The 17,302-nt window shown below is 51.8% G+C and overlaps 8 protein-coding genes across 8 annotated transcripts; 5 read left to right on the top strand and 3 right to left on the bottom strand.

The window, feature by feature from the left end:
• Positions 1-408: 408 nt before the first annotated feature.
• AYO20_01210 (hypothetical protein) lies at positions 409-1,712 on the top strand (the record flags this gene model as incomplete). Its single annotated transcript, XM_022639516.1, has 2 exons — positions 409-444; positions 492-1,712. The coding sequence occupies 2 exons, from the start codon at positions 409-411 to the stop codon at positions 1,710-1,712; spliced, it is 1,257 nt and encodes a 418-aa protein (XP_022504352.1).
• A 698-nt stretch (positions 1,713-2,410) lies between these two features.
• Positions 2,411-3,376, bottom strand: AYO20_01211 (hypothetical protein; the record flags this gene model as incomplete). The annotated part of the gene is made up of 1 exon (XM_022639517.1): positions 2,411-3,376. One exon carries the CDS (start codon positions 3,374-3,376, stop codon positions 2,411-2,413), a length of 966 nt encoding a protein of 321 aa, XP_022504353.1.
• Positions 3,377-4,252: 876 nt separating this feature from the next.
• On the top strand, positions 4,253-6,100 carry AYO20_01212 (hypothetical protein; the record flags this gene model as incomplete). Its single annotated transcript, XM_022639518.1, has 1 exon — positions 4,253-6,100. One exon carries the CDS (start codon positions 4,253-4,255, stop codon positions 6,098-6,100), a length of 1,848 nt encoding a protein of 615 aa, XP_022504354.1.
• Positions 6,101-7,701: 1,601 nt separating this feature from the next.
• On the bottom strand, positions 7,702-9,600 carry AYO20_01213 (hypothetical protein; the record flags this gene model as incomplete). Its single annotated transcript, XM_022639519.1, has 1 exon — positions 7,702-9,600. One exon carries the CDS (start codon positions 9,598-9,600, stop codon positions 7,702-7,704), a length of 1,899 nt encoding a protein of 632 aa, XP_022504355.1.
• Positions 9,601-10,140: 540 nt separating this feature from the next.
• Positions 10,141-10,719, top strand: AYO20_01214 (hypothetical protein; the record flags this gene model as incomplete). Its single annotated transcript, XM_022639520.1, has 2 exons — positions 10,141-10,149; positions 10,240-10,719. 2 exons carry the CDS (start codon positions 10,141-10,143, stop codon positions 10,717-10,719), a joined length of 489 nt encoding a protein of 162 aa, XP_022504356.1.
• A 1,010-nt stretch (positions 10,720-11,729) lies between these two features.
• AYO20_01215 (hypothetical protein) lies at positions 11,730-12,191 on the bottom strand (the record flags this gene model as incomplete). The annotated part of the gene is made up of 1 exon (XM_022639521.1): positions 11,730-12,191. The coding sequence occupies one exon, from the start codon at positions 12,189-12,191 to the stop codon at positions 11,730-11,732; it is 462 nt and encodes a 153-aa protein (XP_022504357.1).
• Positions 12,192-13,191: 1,000 nt separating this feature from the next.
• AYO20_01216 (hypothetical protein) lies at positions 13,192-15,462 on the top strand (the record flags this gene model as incomplete). Its single annotated transcript, XM_022639522.1, has 1 exon — positions 13,192-15,462. The coding sequence occupies one exon, from the start codon at positions 13,192-13,194 to the stop codon at positions 15,460-15,462; it is 2,271 nt and encodes a 756-aa protein (XP_022504358.1).
• Positions 15,463-15,731: 269 nt separating this feature from the next.
• AYO20_01217 (hypothetical protein) lies at positions 15,732-16,630 on the top strand (the record flags this gene model as incomplete). Its single annotated transcript, XM_022639523.1, has 2 exons — positions 15,732-15,923; positions 15,992-16,630. 2 exons carry the CDS (start codon positions 15,732-15,734, stop codon positions 16,628-16,630), a joined length of 831 nt encoding a protein of 276 aa, XP_022504359.1.
• Positions 16,631-17,302: the final 672 nt, after the last annotated feature.

Here is a 17,302-nt window from a genome sequence, read left to right on the forward strand (position 1 = left end):
CACTTCCTGTTCGAATACACACGATCCGGCAACACTTTTTCGGCCCTTTCACGGTTTCTATGAGATGCTATACTGCCTTGCGCGCCAGAACGCAGCGAATCTAGCAAGATGTTGCTGAATATTGAAGCCGTCACCCCGGCCAAATCTTCATGTGGACAACATCATCCTATGATGGATCGAGAATGCTTGAACCAAGTATCGTCAGCCTAGCAAATGCAAAGCCTCTTCTTATCTTCACCAAGTATCACCTCGCAAATCCCACCGGACCTATATCACAGGACCTCCTCTACACAAAGAAGCTAGTGCAACAAGCTACTTCCATCGGAGGTGCTACAAGAAATTGGCAGCAGTTCCTCGGGTGGTCGGTGGTAACCAGCTGAAATACAACCAAGTGGTCCCTTGCAGAAGATGCAGCAGGCCAATTTGTTGCCAGAGACAAACGAGGTAAGCAACATGTCTCACTCTTCGAGAAACGGGCTCACCATCGACAGGTAGCGAAGAAATCAACGGACGCGTCCGGCGCAGCCACTCCGAGCTATCTTTTACAGATCCCCCTCGAAGTCCGCGAATACATCTACGACCTAATGCTCGCCTTCAAGTGTCAGGACCACTTAAACCTGCTATGTGTGAACAAGCAAGTGCATAGTGAAGCCAGACTTTCTTTCTTTCGCAGGCCACTCGTGTGCGAATGTCAAAATGATCTTGTCAAATTCACAAACAAATGGCCGATAAGGGTGCAGCGAAGTATCACCAATCTGAGGCTTAGGCTTGAGGAAATTGGACCCCAGGCTGTAACAGCTTGGATCGCTGGTCAAGCTTCTCAGCATCCATATCTCCAAGAAATCCATCGCATCACATCTGCATTGGAGAACATTCCTGGTGTGACGCATTTGGCACTTCTGCGGCCCTTAGACTCTGGCAGGAATACACCCTCGAGCATCGTCATGACCCAAGTCCTGACCTGGGTTGCAGAACACTACCTCAAGCTACATGTGATGAAGCTCGACATTGAGCAATGCCATATTAGCTGCCTTGGATCCATTCAAAAACTACACACTTTCCAATTTAGCGGGTTCTCAGAGACAAGCCCCACGAGGACTGCAGAAGTGCTCAGCAGATTGACGGGTCTTCGGAATCTTTCAATCATCGGTCCGCCTAATGGCCTCCTGATGCGCCAGAGACATGGCTATCAGACCAGGATCGCCCAATCCGTCACACATCAATTGTTCGAGAGGATCAGACCGCTGAAGGGTCTAACTTTGACCCAAATCACCGACCCGAAGACAGACGGGAGCATTTTCCTGAACTCCAAGACGATGAAAGCGTTGTATGAGTTCCACCGAGATAGCCTTGAAGTGCTCAAGATATCCTCCAACACGACTCCTGCGTCGGCCTTCGTCGAGTTTCTCTCAGCATTCCTACTGGACACACCGAAACTCCAGGATCTTGCCCTGACGTGGCCGAACATGGAAATCACGCTGGTCGACTTCGTCTCAAGCTCAATACAAAGGCTGGAGTTTGTTGTAGCCTCGACGGAGCAGGCTAACGCTATTGCTGATCGACTTGGGCTCCTGCGATACCGCCTGCGATACTTGCGGCTGGTCAAGTTCAACGTCATCAACGAGGTGATTGAGACGTCAGTCGAGGGAGAGGGAGAGGGCAAGTCGAGTCAACTCAGCTTTTCAATGCCGATCCAGAATCTGGCAGCGTGAGTGTCTATCCGAGTCTCCAATTGCTAAAAAAAAAAGCCACATGCTGACCCTTCTTCCACACACTAGGAACATTAAATCTCCGTTCACCATCTCCTGGGGCATCTGGCAGCCTCTACCCCCCTAGACAAGTCTGCGCTGTGGCCCGCGGAACTATTTTCCCTTGACCGGCCTCAGCGACCGCTCACTTCGCCCTGAAGGCACCGACCGGGTCTGAGAGGGATCCCCTGCTTTTATTTTCCCTCGCCCTTTTTCTCATCCCTTGACCATGATCTGCATGTGTCAAGATAGATTTGCTCAACGTCACGGGCTCATCGTGTGGGGGCGTCACTTGTGGATGGAAGGAAGGGTAAAGAGGCGGAGGAGCTTGTACTGTATCCGGTGTTCAGGCTCCCGAAAGCCGAACAGTTTATATATACCCTGTTCACCCTCTCACCCTCGGCGCCTCGTTTTTGCACCAGTCTTCAATGGCAACGCGTGTGAAGCAAACTTCGCTGTTGGTTTGGGGGCGATGCCTCGATCTGGGGAGGTACACTCCTCGAAAAGAGCCATGTAATGGTGGACTTTACCTATATTCACAGAATGGGCCGTGTGGCCATATATTCGCATGGAGCCCCTTTTCTAAACTCTTCGCGGGTAACCCTATCTCACATCTAGACAATACACAAGACAAACAACACGCAGATCCGTGTTTGTTGATATTAGAACAGCCTGCCAATAACCGGCATGGCACGATATATCTTATCCCAATGGCTTGCTTCCCAACCCGTACCTCGCCCTGCTGTTCCCACAATGCCCAACCCACCCGCAATCCAGGCGCTTGCCACGGCAGCGGTAATCCCATTGACAATCCTGCCTCTCCATTTCTTCCGCAGGTGACCCTCGTCCCCGCCCCCGATGACATACTCTGCACTCAGTCTCAGGAATTTGGCCGCACCGCTTACCACGTGGTAACTGGCGACGCACACGAACAATGTGTAGCCTGCCATTCCGACATACGGATCTTGTGCTATGCCATGGGCAAAGTAGCGTAATCCCACAGAGGCGGAACTCCCATCGATCTTCTTGGGGATAATACGCATAGACAACACGTGGGCCACGAACATTGGATACAGTGCATAACCCGCGGCGCTAGTCAGCGAGAACTTTGGCCACGGTATCTTACTCTTCATCTTCCTGCGCTGCGAGAGTGTCTCGGCTCCATGCCGTCTTGCTGTGATGCGACGACGGTAGAGTCGTAAGGCAATCCCGGAGGCGACGTGGGTGACGACGGGGACAAAGATCAGGAGTGGTTCGAAGGGGAAGGATTGATAAAAGGGGCGGGTGAGGAGGAGGAATTTGTCTGCCTCGCGCGCAGAACCGGTCAAGAGGGGGATCAGTGCGGTGTTTGTGTAGTGCATCGTCAGATAGGCTGAGAAGGGAATGACAGAGTACTTTTGTACGGCTGACAACATGTGAAGCGTCCGGGCTGGCGTGAGGCCCAGCCAATTGGTCGTACTGTGAGATGAAGGGGGCAATCTCGAAGCATCAAGATCCGAAGGGTTGGTGGGATAGCTTGGGCCTTCTGGGTCGTCATCGTCGACGGGCGAGGGGTCGACTTCGTGCATTGGTATAGAGGAGATGGAGCCACGCGTGTCTTGCGTTGAGAGGGGAGGTAGGTCTGCCATGACTTTGATGTTGTTGAGCGTTTCTTTGTTCTGAAGGAGAGGGGAAAGGGCCCTTGCAGGCTAGGAAGACCCGCGGATGCGGGCTGTTGGAACTCAATTACAGGTGAAAAGCTTGCAGTATTCTCAACCCTAGGGAATCCGTCATGTGCGCTCGTTTTTTTTTGGGAGCTGGACACGGTTTGACTCACAAGTACCTCGTTGTGGTAAGGAGGACCGAGAAACCACCTGGGGGCCTCAAAGGACTTCGCTTCAGAGATTTGGGATCAGCCAATAGCGGAAGACATGATTAAGCGGTGTGGGCATCGAGGCTAGTCACCGGGTTCTGCCACAACCACTAGCGCATCTGTAGAGGGCTTCAATTGGTCGGGGAGCCTGACCAGTGAATGATTCAGTGGGTATCGAATCAGAGGCGTTCGAGCTGTTTCAGCCGTCGACCTGTCAACAGTTTTCACCCCGCGCCCGACCACTGGGGGGCAGCCCCTCTTGGTTTGCGTGGTTGCCTTTTAGGCGCTACTTGGTCGCTCCTCCCCGCCCAACTGTCCGCTCCAGCACAGAAGTCAAAAACTGTTGCTTGGGACGTTGCTTCTCTCTGTCTACCACTGTTCCTACTTCCATCATTCAGCCACCCTCAGTACAGCCACTATAATCTTTCTCAAACCACTGCCCCTTTCTCTTCTACAGATCTTTGCACTCTATTGACTCGCTCCGATAGGTGTCATTCCAGGTACAAATAACATGTGTTTTGCGAGTGGCGGACATCGTCGTCTCACAGCCTAAGACCGTTCTGGTCAAGCTTTGCGGCATGTCCTTGACTCTATTTGAACACACTTCTCTGCAGCTCTTGTGTTCTGGCTGTGTGGCTTCGTAGGGCTCAGTATGCAGACCTTGGAACCGGCAGAAGAAAGATCAGGTCAGGATGACAAGGACACTCGACCCAGCATCAAGGATCCCGACCCTGGAGACACGAGGCCTGGCGGTGGATCCACTCAATCTCATACCGTGCGTCTTTACGAGGACTTACGGCTTGTACATCTGGTTGCGGCGCTGGATTCCGTGCGTCAGGCGCAGCAAGCTGGAGGAAAGGACCCTGATAAGGGATACCTCGACCAAATATCGTCTCACTTGCAAAAACTGTGGACGGCCTACCAGGACTGTGCTCAGAAAGAGGAGGTCAGTCGCCAGATGTTCAAGGATCAATGGGGATACTTCAATCGAATTAAAACCGGGCTCATAACCCACCTGCAATGCTTTTTTGACCGTCTTGATCTACACGTGGTCATTGGGGGGAACCCGGAAGACTTTGCTCGCCTTATTGCGAAGCGATACCAAGGTATGCGCGTCGAGAAGGACAGACTGCAACAAGAAAACCGTTCTTTTTCCCACGACATACAGCGTGTCACCGCCGAGAAGGACAGACTGCAAGAAGAAAACCTTTCTCTTTCCCAGGAGATACAGCGTGTCACCGCCGAGAAGGACAGACTCAAAGAAGAAAACCGTTCTTTTTCCCACGACATACAGCGTGTCACCGCCGAGAGAGACAGCATCTCACAGACAAACGTCTCTCTAGAAGCTTCCGCTCGACGGAATGACGATGTTATTGCCCAGTTGAATGCGCGGATATTTGAAATCTCGATGGCGAATGCAGACTATTGCCGTGAGATCGCGGGGGTCAGAAACCAAGGCAAGCCTCGTAATATCGATAAGGTCAAAGCCAACGAAAGGAGCGATATCCTTGCCGAGTGTAACAAAAAGAAATCGCAGAAGATTGAGCGCCTCACACTCCAAATCGAAACACTAAAACAGGATGTCGGTTGCAAAATTGAGGTGGATAATGTGAAGGATGGTCTTGCGAGGACCAATGACCACCTATGCCTGACCATTGCAGACCTCAGATTGAGTGTGGACGCTCTGCAGCGGGATGATCGTGTCAGAACTGAGCTTCTTAGAAAAGTAGAGGCAGAGAGAGACACCATCAAGGGCATTGCAAAAGACAAAGACAAAAAAGTGTCAAACAGCAATAAAGAGATCGCCGTGCTCAACAAGCAACTTGACAAGGAGAGAGCATACTTGTTCACGGAGAGGGAGTACTTCGTCAAGGAACGCAAAATTGCCATGCGGTTAAATCTTGACTTGGCAAAGTCGAGAGAAGACTGTGACCGAGGCAGAGCAAGTCTTGTTGAAGAACAGCATGCGAGGGAAACTATTTCAACTCGGTTGTGGATCACAAACCGTGACAAAGATGAACTGTTAAGTGAAAACGCCGAGTTGAAGGAGAAAATCGAGACTCTACAAAAAGACCTTTCTGATAAAGAGGACCGACTGAAAATGGTGGAAACAGCCAGAGACGTTACAGTTGCTCGATTAGAGGAAGGCATCAAGATCCCAGAGGCAGAGAAGGACGATCGTATACAGCAACTGCTAGAGCAAAACGCGAAGCTTTCAGAAAAGACCAAGTCTAGCCAAGAGCGATTTGACGAGTCGCGACGGCATCATACTTTGTCACAAGAAAAACAAACCTGCTCGGACGCCACACATCGGTACCTGATAAGCGAGTTGTGCTCGCTCCGTGCAGAGGTCGACCGCCAGAGCAAAGCGATGAAGAAGAGAGATTCTCGAAAGACACAGGTGCAAGTGACCATAGCACAGCAGAACCAGGGGATCAAGAGAAGGGCAGTGAGTGAACAAAATGATGTGTCGCAAGCGAAGCGACAGAGGCGGAACTAGCTTGCGACCAATTTGATACAGCAAACGCTGAAACGACCCGACAGCAGACTGAGCAACGTGTTTCTGATCTTTTGGAACAGCAAAATCAACTAGCAAAAGCTTGTGAAGAAGCTGGCCAAGGCGCCCATGCTCTCGTCGAGCAGCAAAGCAGCTGGAAGCAGCACGCAAAGAGGCGGGGCAAATATACCCTATTGGACCAAGGAATAGGCTTCGATGCCTTCATCATTGCACAATGCAGCTTTAGCCAGAGATGGCTGCCCTACAGATTTCAACCTCTCCTGCAGAAGAACCCCAAATTCGACAAAGTCAGTCGCCTCGTTTGCCACCCCTAGCGACTTGGAGATCTGTGTTCCGAGTATACCATCAACACAACGGCTTGGTCCACGGTCAGAAACAAATATGGATTTGGCAACTAAGGTACAACTAAGGTACGAACTGGAGTCCGGGGCATCTCACCTGTTTTGACTCTAAATAGACATTGAGGGGACACTATTAATGGAAAATTTACGTGTATATATATGTGTATGATATGTATCGGCGGTCATGACACGTGGTGTTTTTGCAGGGAAGTTCAAAAGAGGCTCTGATGGGGACTGGAATTTGTGTTTTGAGGCGTGTTGAAGGCGTTGCTTGCTTTGTCTGCCAGGGGCGCGAGGTGTTTGTTGGGGGGAGTTCTTCCTTTCTTTCTTCGATTTTGAACAGCATCTGACATGACGGAGACGACCCAAGCAATCACACGGCAACCACAGTTATTCCACGAAACAATCATGACAGCGAGCAAATACCCAGGACAAAGGCAGGGACGGAACTGGGGCAGGGGGGCTACCACTGGGGTTCTTTGATGGATTTGAATTCGGAGTCGCAAGTCGGATCTTGTTTGGGGAAAAGAAGAAAAAGAAGGGCAGGAATTCAAGCAGGAATGGGAACAGCCTGTTTTGATAGAAAAGGCGTTTGAAGGTGCACACGTTTTGTTGGGACCGAGTTGATGAGAATGGATTTATTGAGTGAGGAAGGGAATGGGGGAATAACAGCACCTCGGCTGAACGTGTGCGATATGATATATCTTTTTTTTTTACCTAGTTCTGGTCAGATTGAACCCAGCAGCAACAAATGACCAAGATTGATCAGATTCCGATTCAGATCCAGGAGTCTCCTATCATCCCGTGTCGTGAATGGAAATGATCCCAAGGAAGGGAGGAATAGATGAAATTATCTCGTCCGTCTCGTCGTTACCGTTGGTTGTCTTTGGAATTAATTCATGGATCTCATTAAAAGAAGACTTTTTTCTTTTTCTTTTCGTGGAAAATGGGGAGGGATGTGAGTAGGTAGGGAGGTGAGAAGAAAATAGGTTGTTGTACTTTTCTCTTGCCGAGAAACACTTTCCCCTGCGGGAGTCCGCGTTATGTTGCGTTGCTCAGAGGTTTTGTCGTGTCGTGTAGGATTTAAGCTGGCTCTGGCTAATGCTGGTGAGCGGCAGGCGTTGGGAGAGAGGATTCAGCGTTGTCAGAGGAGCTGGCAGGTTGATCGATATCGTCATCGTACTTGGTCGTGGTCAATTCATATCGTCGGTCCTCGTTCCAGAGCATGCATGGCCCTCGGTTCTAAACCGCGGCAAATATGTCGTCGAGCGAGCGCAGCACAAACTCCCCGGTCCCCATGGCCGTCTTCATCCCTTCCTTGTCGCCCGAGTACTTCCAGGAATCCACGTTTATCGTCCACACATTCATCCCCGGCGATGGCGAGTCGGGCCGTCCGTCCGGCGGGAAGTTGGCGGGGATGTTCTCCAGGCGGACCAGGACGCGCAGTCGGAGAAAGGGGATCTGTTTGTCGATGCCCCAGTCCTTGACGCCCTTGAGGACGCAAAAGTCGCGCTTCTGCCACAGCGCCGCGATCTCCTGGTCGCTCGAGCACTGGTATCTGTTGATCCAGTCGTGACGGAACAGGAGGGCGTGGGCCCCGGGAGTCTCTTCGGCGTCGTAGTACGAGTCCTCGTCAACAGCGAGGTGTGCGGCGTTGCCGCCCCAGAGCGACTTCCGGCGGCCAAAGATACACACAGGGCGGAAATCTTCGTCGAATCCAAACTTCATCCAGCAGATGCGCTCGCCATTCTTGTCCTTTCGCGAAGGCGGGACGTAGATGACGGCCGCGGTGCCCCTGATGCTCAGCAAGCCTCCTCTGGCTCGTGGCATGGCAAAGAAGAGCGGTCGGGGAGGCAGACCGAGAAGTCCATTCGGGTGGTATTGCTTCGCCGCCCGCATCTCCTCGGCGCTGTACCGACTTATCGACGGCAAAGTGTTGCGAAAATGGAACCTCGCCTGATAGATCTCATCAATCGTGTATTCTGGCAGAGTGAAGCTGTGAAGACGAAAGCCATACCAGCGGCGGAGCGGTTCATCGGAGATGTGAGGTCGGACGTGGACGGTGCGAACACGGCCGTAGGAGTCGTCCAAGATCGTGCGAAGCAGAATTGGCAGCACGGTGGCGCCGTCGATCTGCACCCGTGCATATTGCTCTGCATTTTGAGACGATGAGAGTCGCTCGAGAAAGATACCCAGGCGATATTGAGGACAGTCTTTGAGGCTGCAGTTCAGGATACAGAGGTACGTCTCCATCGCCCACGGAAGGGTCATCAAGGAAATCGAGATTCCCACATTGGTCAGCGCGAAGCCAGTGGTGACTGGTAGGCCGTAGGAGGCAGGGATGACGACGTTCTGGCAAGTGACAAAGTGCGAAGGGGAGGTTGCCAAAAGACCATTGTGCCCGCCGAAATAGCCATCCAGGCCACGATCCCATGCGAAGATGGATTGGTCGTCCGAGTGTCTGATGATCTCCTCTTGAAGCCTTGTGAACGATCTTTCGCCCTCGCCGTACAACATGGGCATGCTCACATCGAAAATACCCAGGAGACTGTACGCTCGATCCTCAACCCGGGTTGTCGAGCGTTTGGAGGCCCACGACATCCGCTGAGCTATCGAACAGCTCGAGGGGGGTCTCTGACCAAGAAGGACATCTCTGTCAATGCCAGTGATTCTTGATAGCTCCCCAGCCAGGTTATCCTTGGTGCCCAGAAAGACCCAGTTTCGATCGTAGAAGCTGACGTGTTTAGGGGCAATCAATTCCTGGAGTGTCCATCCCCGCGTGAACCACACACTGTCCTTCATCTCGGTCTTATGAATCTCGACGTCCGTTAGATAGGCAAAGCAAATTTCCGCATCTTGGTACCACCGATACATGGAGTTGATACTTTCCGTTAGCTCGGCAGAACTCGATTTGTCAATGCTACAGGTATCGACCCAAAGGTAGGAAAGTCCCTTGTTACGGGCAACCCAACAAGCCGACTGGATTTTGGAGAAGCCTTTCTTGCCAAAGGTCTTGGGGGAGCTCATGTCTTGGAAGGTGACTTCTTCCTCTTCCCATCGATGCGAAAGTATGGCATACCGGTGAGTCCTGCTGTTGTAGACTTCCTCCAATTGAATCGTGCGGACATTTATGAGGCGCATGGCGACGATCGCGGTGATCCGTGGAAGTCATGGGCTTGGAGTTGGTAGGGCTGGAACTTCTTGCTGTTGAAGAAAGCCTCCAGCCTTATTGACGGCCTGTAGACGAATTGACCAGCGTCAGCTCCAGTTCATGCATTGGCTTCGACAGTATCAAGTGCTGCATCATCCGGGTCTGTGAAGAGCTCGCTTGATCGCTGAGCCTGATTGGTGACAACGAGGTCTACTCGATGTCAGCCAGAGAAAAGTATAGACAGCAGGTCGAGGTTCAAGGAATGGATAGCTTCTCGGGTAATGCGTGGTTGTTCGTTGTGCGGCTGAAGGATGTCTTCGCTGGCGATCTGACAGTCGACAATTGAGGGGTTTGGCTCCAGAGGCGGCGGTGGGCGGCCACGTCGGCCAGATATTATTATGCGAGAACCGCCGACCACCACTTTTTTTTTCCCGACTTCTCTTCACTTCCTGCGTAAATATCAATGCTTCGTCAAACAGTCACTGCACGTTAGCATCTTCTTCTGCGTCTGACTGTTCGTCACCGCCATCATGCCTCCGGTAAGTTGCGCCTTGCTGGGCCTGTGAAGTCTCGTCAACCAACTTCCCATTGTCTCTTTGGCGTTATTGACTAGTCGCTTCCTCCTCTAGAGAGGATTCACCCTCCCTCCCGCCAGTACACAGTCGGCGAAACAAGCGCGGAGTGCGTTCTTCTGCTCGCTATGTCAAAAAGGGTACAGTCGCATGAACGAATTCGAGGCCCATGAATCCTCCTACGATCACCAACATAAGAAGAGGTTGAAGGAGATGAAGGAAATGCAGCGCCAAGTGCAACCCAAGAAGGAAGAGAAAGGACCACTGATGCAGATAAAACTTGGAGGGGCCACAAAGAGCGCAGCAGCCGGGAGTGGAGGGTTCAAGAAAGGAGGATTCAAGAATGCGTTTGCGCCTGCGGTTGAGGAACCAAAACCAGAGCTCGAGAAAAGACACGAGACGGAACCTCCCGTGGCTGAGAAGCGTGATGTCGATATGGATGACAGTGATCTGACTGAAGATGAGGATTACTACGATCCTCGAAAGCCGACAGGGTGCATGCCTGGGTGCAAAAGTCATGGTTCTGCTGGCTCTTGAGGCAACCATTGTCCTCAAACAGACACACTTTGACGATCATAAGCCCGCCCAAGCATAAAACCACACGGGCGCGACCTCTAAGAGCAAGCTCCGCGATCTCTTTCGACCTCCCCCGACCCCATACGTGCATGACGTGCATGGCATACTTTACAACGACGTACAGGCTCATCGAATGATCCACAACAATAACGCGGTTTGACATGGGCTCATGGGTATGGCGGGCAGGAGAGTCGATGGCTTTACGAGGCGGGTGTATGCGCCCATGATACCCCGTTCAACTACGTCATGAAAGCACGATTTTCGCAGAGAGGATCTCGAGTACTGGCACAAGCCTGGCGCGGCGACAGGAGCAGGCAGATTCAGTATTAACAACCGCCCTGGTGTGCAAAAGGTTGATCTTATACACATGTCTCGTTCTCGGCCATGGACACCGTCGACATCGAGCTGTCAGAGTGACACATCCGATGTACACACGAAGTTCTCTATTCATCCGCCGGTCTATATGACAGCCCGTGTTTCCAATGTTGCCATTCGCTATCAAAGCAGAACAACCAACCAGACGGGTTCGCCCTCAGAGGTCGCATAACGACCAACAGGGCACGAATCAACTTTTCAAGAGCATGCCGCACTGCACAGCTTGTTAATCTCAACTTCGGTGCAGACCTGGACCCGTTCCTCTTCGTCCCGACAACATATTTTGCATCACAACCGAGATCTCACACTGGGAATCAAGGCGATCTATTTTGTTGCTTCAAGTCCTCCTGCCAAAGCCGGTAGCCGGTGGCCAGTGGCCGGTTACCCCATTCGGGGAAGCTGCATTGCGAAAAGTCGTGCCCTCTATAGGCGCGTTACCGAGCATAGACGAAGCAATGTGGCGAGAGTATAACAGAGTTCTCGAAAATGCCTCGATTTGGATGTCGGTTCCCACCACGGCATCATATTGACCAGCCGTACACTTTTGAAACATTGAAGCAGTCGTAATATTAGAGAAGTCGTTCACCATAACCGTTCTATAGTACATCGATGACCGTGGCGACAACTATAGCCATTATCACAGCCATCCCCAATGACCCTGCCCTCATCTGCACGGCCGAATTGATGTTGAACTGCAACACTTGTCCTTGCGTAAAGTTTGTCGCAGCACCCTTGATGGCCACCTCCGTCAAATTTCCACATTCGGTGTTGATAGTGGCGTTGAATTGAAAGCTGGGCAGCTTGGGAATGGCGGAATCGAGGGGCGCGCTGGCTGGATCGTGGCCTTGAGGTGACGCTTGAAGGTATGCGGACCGGTATGTAGCATTGGCACCGACAATGGAGAGGTTTGCAATGGTGGAGTATTCGCTGCAAATGGGCTGGTCACTTTGTTGCTGTCGAGGGCTGAGCAGGCTGAGCTGCGAAGGGATCGCCGTTACAATGCTGACGAGGGCGAAGAAGAGAAGGCAGGTGACGGTAGAGAAATGTGTTCTCGACATGATTTTAGCAGCTGTGGGTGGTCCAGGAATGGTATATTTTTTGGCTGTGCAGATCAGCGATGTAAAGAAAGACGAGTACGTTAGTTGGGCTTTGAAAAGTGGTGAGGAAGGGAAAATAGAGTGTCGAGAAAGCCAGACAGTTTTGTACTTAGGCCGTGTATAGCATGCTTACCGGCACCTCAAATCCAAAACAGGGTCGTCGATATTCTCCTGATGGATCTGGTTTGAACTAGGTGTGTGTATGTGCTTGTAGTGGCGCCACTTGACGCCCGTGAAACCGTGCACAATCGGCATCATTGAGATAGTAATCTCCCGTATGTGACAAGTCCGGGGTCACTGTTGCCCATCTTGACGGGTGATCTGGTTTGAGAATGGGCAGGAGAGGCGTTTGAGGAAAAGGATCTGAGACCAAAACGGTTTCAAAACTCTCAGACGCGCTTGAGGCTGAGGAGTCAGGAGAGGAGGGCTGCTTTTTTCCTGTCTGGTGTACAATGTGCATACCGTTTGGCGGAGTATTTTTTTCCACTGCCCCTTATTAGGGCAGCGAGCTCGCATCCATGTCTCTGTGTAGCAGGAAGGGCACGAGCTTATTCATTCATTGAGATGCTCCGTGTTGGTCGACAAGGCTGAGAGAGCACTAAGAGGCTCGCCGTAAATGGACTAGCCTGATCATATGCAAGGCTGCGACTAACTCTTTCTAGCATCCGTCTTGGCGATTCTTAGAGAAAAAAGTATCGTATTCGATGCTGCTACCATTTACTTCATGTCTGTGCCTTTCTCCCAACTTTTGGTAACATAAGACATTTGTTCGGCGGGCACGTCGACCTCTCAATCTGCAGTGTCAAAGGGATGGAAGGGGCTGGTGATGAGGATCGGCCGTTGTTTCGCTTTCATCCGGATCGATCTTATCCGTGATCGTATGCCAAAGCTCGCGAATAACAGCCAGGGATACTTTACAAACCTGCAACGGAGGACCTTTGCGGCCTCATCACGCTCAAATATGGCATCATCGAATGCCCCCGAGACCATCGTGGTTGATGGCAAGAGATATAGACACGTCCGCGAAGGTCTAGCTTCAGTACTTGCTCCATATTCCGGGGAACCTCCAACGTCGACCAAATCCTCCAAAAACAACGACGAAGGAGATCAGGCAGTTTTCTACAATCCTATTCAGCAATTCAATCGAGACCTGAGTGTCCTGGCAATCAGCGTCTACGGCGAAGCTGCTCTGCTGGAGAAGCTAGGCCGGGTTGTTCACAAGAATCGAAACGCGAAAAGGAGGAAGGGCGGAAAAGGGTCGAACGCCCCGCCTGCAGCTCAACTCGAAAACAGCGCCAACAATGAAGCAGAGCAACCGAACACTCGGAAGCGTAAAGCCGACCACCTAGAAGATGTAGTCGACCATGAGAGTACGGAAGAGCCGACAAAGAAACTCAAACCTAATGAACATGACGAAGACAACGGCGAACCCCTTCTTGCTGAGTTGACTGCTGATGCTGCTGCTCCGGTCAATGACACCGTGGGAGAGGGACTGCAACCAGAACCTGTCGCAAATCCAGGCGCCACCGATCCTGAGGTAAAGCCACCTGCAATCCCAAAGAAACAGCTTCCTTTCGCCATTCTGGACGCTTTGTCTGCAACGGGCCTCCGAGCGTTACGCTATGCCAAGGAAATATCATTTGCTACCAATATTGTCGCAAATGATCTCTCCTCGGCATCGGTCGAAACCATCAAACTCAACATCAAGCACAACGACGTCGGAGACAAGGTTCGGCCCAACCTCGGTGATGCTCGAGCTTTCATGTATTCCAAGGTTGGAAACGAGCACCCCAGACCCGCAGAAGGATATGTACATCGTTTCGATGTGATTGACATTGACCCTTATGGAACAGCGGCTCCTTTCTTTGACTGCAGCCTACAGGCAATCCAGGATGGCGGGATGCTGTGTATCACCTGCACAGACGCTGGTGTCTTTGCATCCACAGGGTATCCCGAAAAGACTTTTGCACTCTATGGGGGAATTCCTGTCAAAGGGCCACACTCGCACGAAGGTGGCTTGAGGTTGATCCTCAATGGAATCGCCATATCTGCTGCGAAATACGGCCTTGCGATCGAGCCTCTTTTGTCGCTTTACATCGACTACTATGCCCGACTCTTCATTCGGATCCACCGAAAGCAGCAAGAAGTCAAGCTGCTGGCCGGTACATCCATGATAGTGTATAACTGCGGCCACGGGTGTGGAGCTTGGGTCACACAGCCTTTGCTTCGGAACAAGCCACAAACATCTAAATCTGGAGACACATTCTACAAGTTCTCATTCGCCCAGGCACCGTCCACCAATCGGAATTGTGAACATTGTGGTTCACCGATGCACCTCTGTGGTCCGATGTGGTCAGGTCCCCTACACAATCCGCAATTTGTTGAGAAAATGCTCAAGAAGGCTCGAACTCTGGATAAGGACACATATGTCACTGTCGATCGAATCGAGGGGATGCTTACTTTGGCCTTGGAGGAGGATCTCACGCCTACCAACTCAAACCCAGGCGGTACAGAGGACACCGTAGCGGAGGACGGAGCTACGCACGACTCGAAGCTAATCCCGCGACTTGCGACTGACAAACCAGACGTTGCTCCTTTTTTCATCATGCCTACTTATTTGGCAAAGATAATCCATTGCGCCACACCTTCTGAAGACGCAATGAGAGGTGCCCTGCTTGGTCTGGGCTACAAAGTCTCCAGGTCTCACTGCAAGCCTGGCAGTATCAAAACGAACGCCCCATGGTCCGTGCTGTGGGAAGTAATACGAGAATTCATGCGGACAAAAGCGCCTATCAAGGATGGAGCCGTGAGGAAGGGCACTGCAGGGTATCAGATTCTGTCGAGGGTCCGAGGGACGGAGCGGGCTCTTGTGTCAGAGTTGAGGGACACGACGCGGGAACAGCTTGGGAGATGTGAGACCAAGGACGACCTGAAAACTGTGCTACAAGGGATACTGTATCGATTAGAGAACGAAAAATCGCCTCTCCCCGCAGAGACGGGTGAATCGTCTGAGCCGAAGAATGGTGGCGGAGAGGCAGCGCCTCAATCTGAGGAGCCTCCCAACGGTCATCGGTCAAGATCCACGAGTCCTTCGGTTCCACCACCGAACAGGCTCAAAATCACATTTGACGAGAAGTTGGGTAAAGAGAAGCCTCGTGGCAAGTTATTGAGGTACCAGATGAATCCGAGGGAGAACTGGGGTCCGATGAGCCGGGCTGGGAGGACTTCATGAGGAAGGTATGTACCTCTGACTGAATATTCACACTGTCATTTCGGGTTCTGTTCCTTTGGAAAGACTAGCTCTTGCCGTCTTTCAAGCTCGTCGTGCTCCTTCTTCCCTGGCAAGCATTTCATTTCACCTTTTGTATCGTTCTTACTTGAATCTTCGCCCTCTACAGATTTCCCCTCTTGTTATTTGCCGCCTTCCTTACACGTCTTCCTTATCATGCCCTCTCCTGACAGGGTGAGTTGACTGCCAACTCAGAATCAATGCCCACCAACATGACTGTCCCAGGCGCTCTGCCTCTCGGCTCCTTTTCCGACATTGCCCAGCTGTCGCAATTTTGGCATGATCCAAAAGATCCCAAAGTCCTCAGATTTGGCCTCGTCGATTTGATGAGCACGACAGACTCTCCGCCGGCCAAAGTGGTCAAAACAAAAAGTGGGCAAATGATGGACGAAGCTCGAACGATCGTAAGTCACTCCTGGCTGTGCTCGACAGCCTTGGTTCAGAGGTTGGATACTCCCTAACGATATTCTAGACCCAGCTCAATACCGATGTCATGAAAGCCGCGTTGCTCCTCGCATACAAGGCCATGGGTGACTCAGAAGTCACCACTGCGTATACTACGGTCCAATTTTTCAGGCCGCCAACGCCATCCCTCATCGATCGAATTAGATCTTCGCTCAACACCCTCGGGCTTACCGAAGCGGCTGCCAGCAGGATTGTCGACGGCGCGCAAACTCTGCGACTATACCAGCGTTTGAGAGACGAGCGATACCAAACCGTCGAGAAGCTTCAGAAGGCGCTGGAGCGTGTGACAGAGGAGGTCGCGGAGATGTTCAAGTCCTACGAATCACCCAAGGCCTGGGAAATTCCTCACCTGACGCTCAATGACTCGAAAGTATTGGTCGTGGAGGAGGAGGTGATGGCTCGCGAGCGTGAGCAGGCAGAGAAGGCGGTTGACGACCTCAGAACCGTTGCTGATCTGGTTCAGGAGTTGACGAAGATCAATCGGATCAGAAGAGTCCATTCACAGACGGACAAGACAGACGGACAGCTCAAGGCCTCTATGTCATGCGAAACTCAGCTTGGGCAGTGGAGTGAGGGAGTCGCAGGATCACCAGAGTGGCTCTCTGATTTTGGAACGGATTTCTCAAACGAGCTGGATAATTACTAGCTCCTGCAACGAGACCGAGGGGGCAAAAATGCTGACATGCTGGAAATGAAACTTGAGCTTTTGAACCCCTTTTGCTTCTATTCATCTATCCACATCTGCAGAGACATTCAGCCTTTCTCCTTTCCCCTCCCCACCCTCGCCAGCCAGGGGAGAAAGGAAGAGAGACAAGGAGAGTAGGACTCTATGAAATGTCATCCCATGCCCCTCCAGTCAATCAGTCCCGCGATTTCCGGTCTCTTCTCGGTACCTCTTGGTCTTCTCTTTGTCCACTCTTTTGAGTCCATCGAAATTCACATTCCGTCCGAGTTGCACGCGCTTCATGGCCTTGGGGGGGGTTCGAGCACGGTAGTCTAGCGGTTTGTGAACGTTTGAGCAATGGATAGAGTAGAGAATTCCTGTATGGAGAAGAAGTAGCTGCTTCTGCTGCTTCTCATGTCAAGGTCTCGTAGAAAGCTATCTGGAGGAGAAAGGCCATGGTCGGTGGTGGAGATATAGGATGGATAGGACGCTCAAGCTGCGACTTTTCTCGTTCTCTCTCGTCTTGAAACATCCGGCATCCTTGCCCCGATAGGCCACGCACATCCAAAGTCTCTGTCTGGAGCAGAGAATATATAAAGACCCGAACCAACGCGGCAATTTCGCTCGGCGACAACATATCCCCAATCTGTGTCC

This window comes from Fonsecaea nubica (genome assembly GCF_001646965.1).
Source record: "Fonsecaea nubica strain CBS 269.64 chromosome Unknown Scaff5, whole genome shotgun sequence".
Taxonomy (NCBI): Eukaryota; Fungi; Ascomycota; class Eurotiomycetes; order Chaetothyriales; family Herpotrichiellaceae; genus Fonsecaea; species Fonsecaea nubica.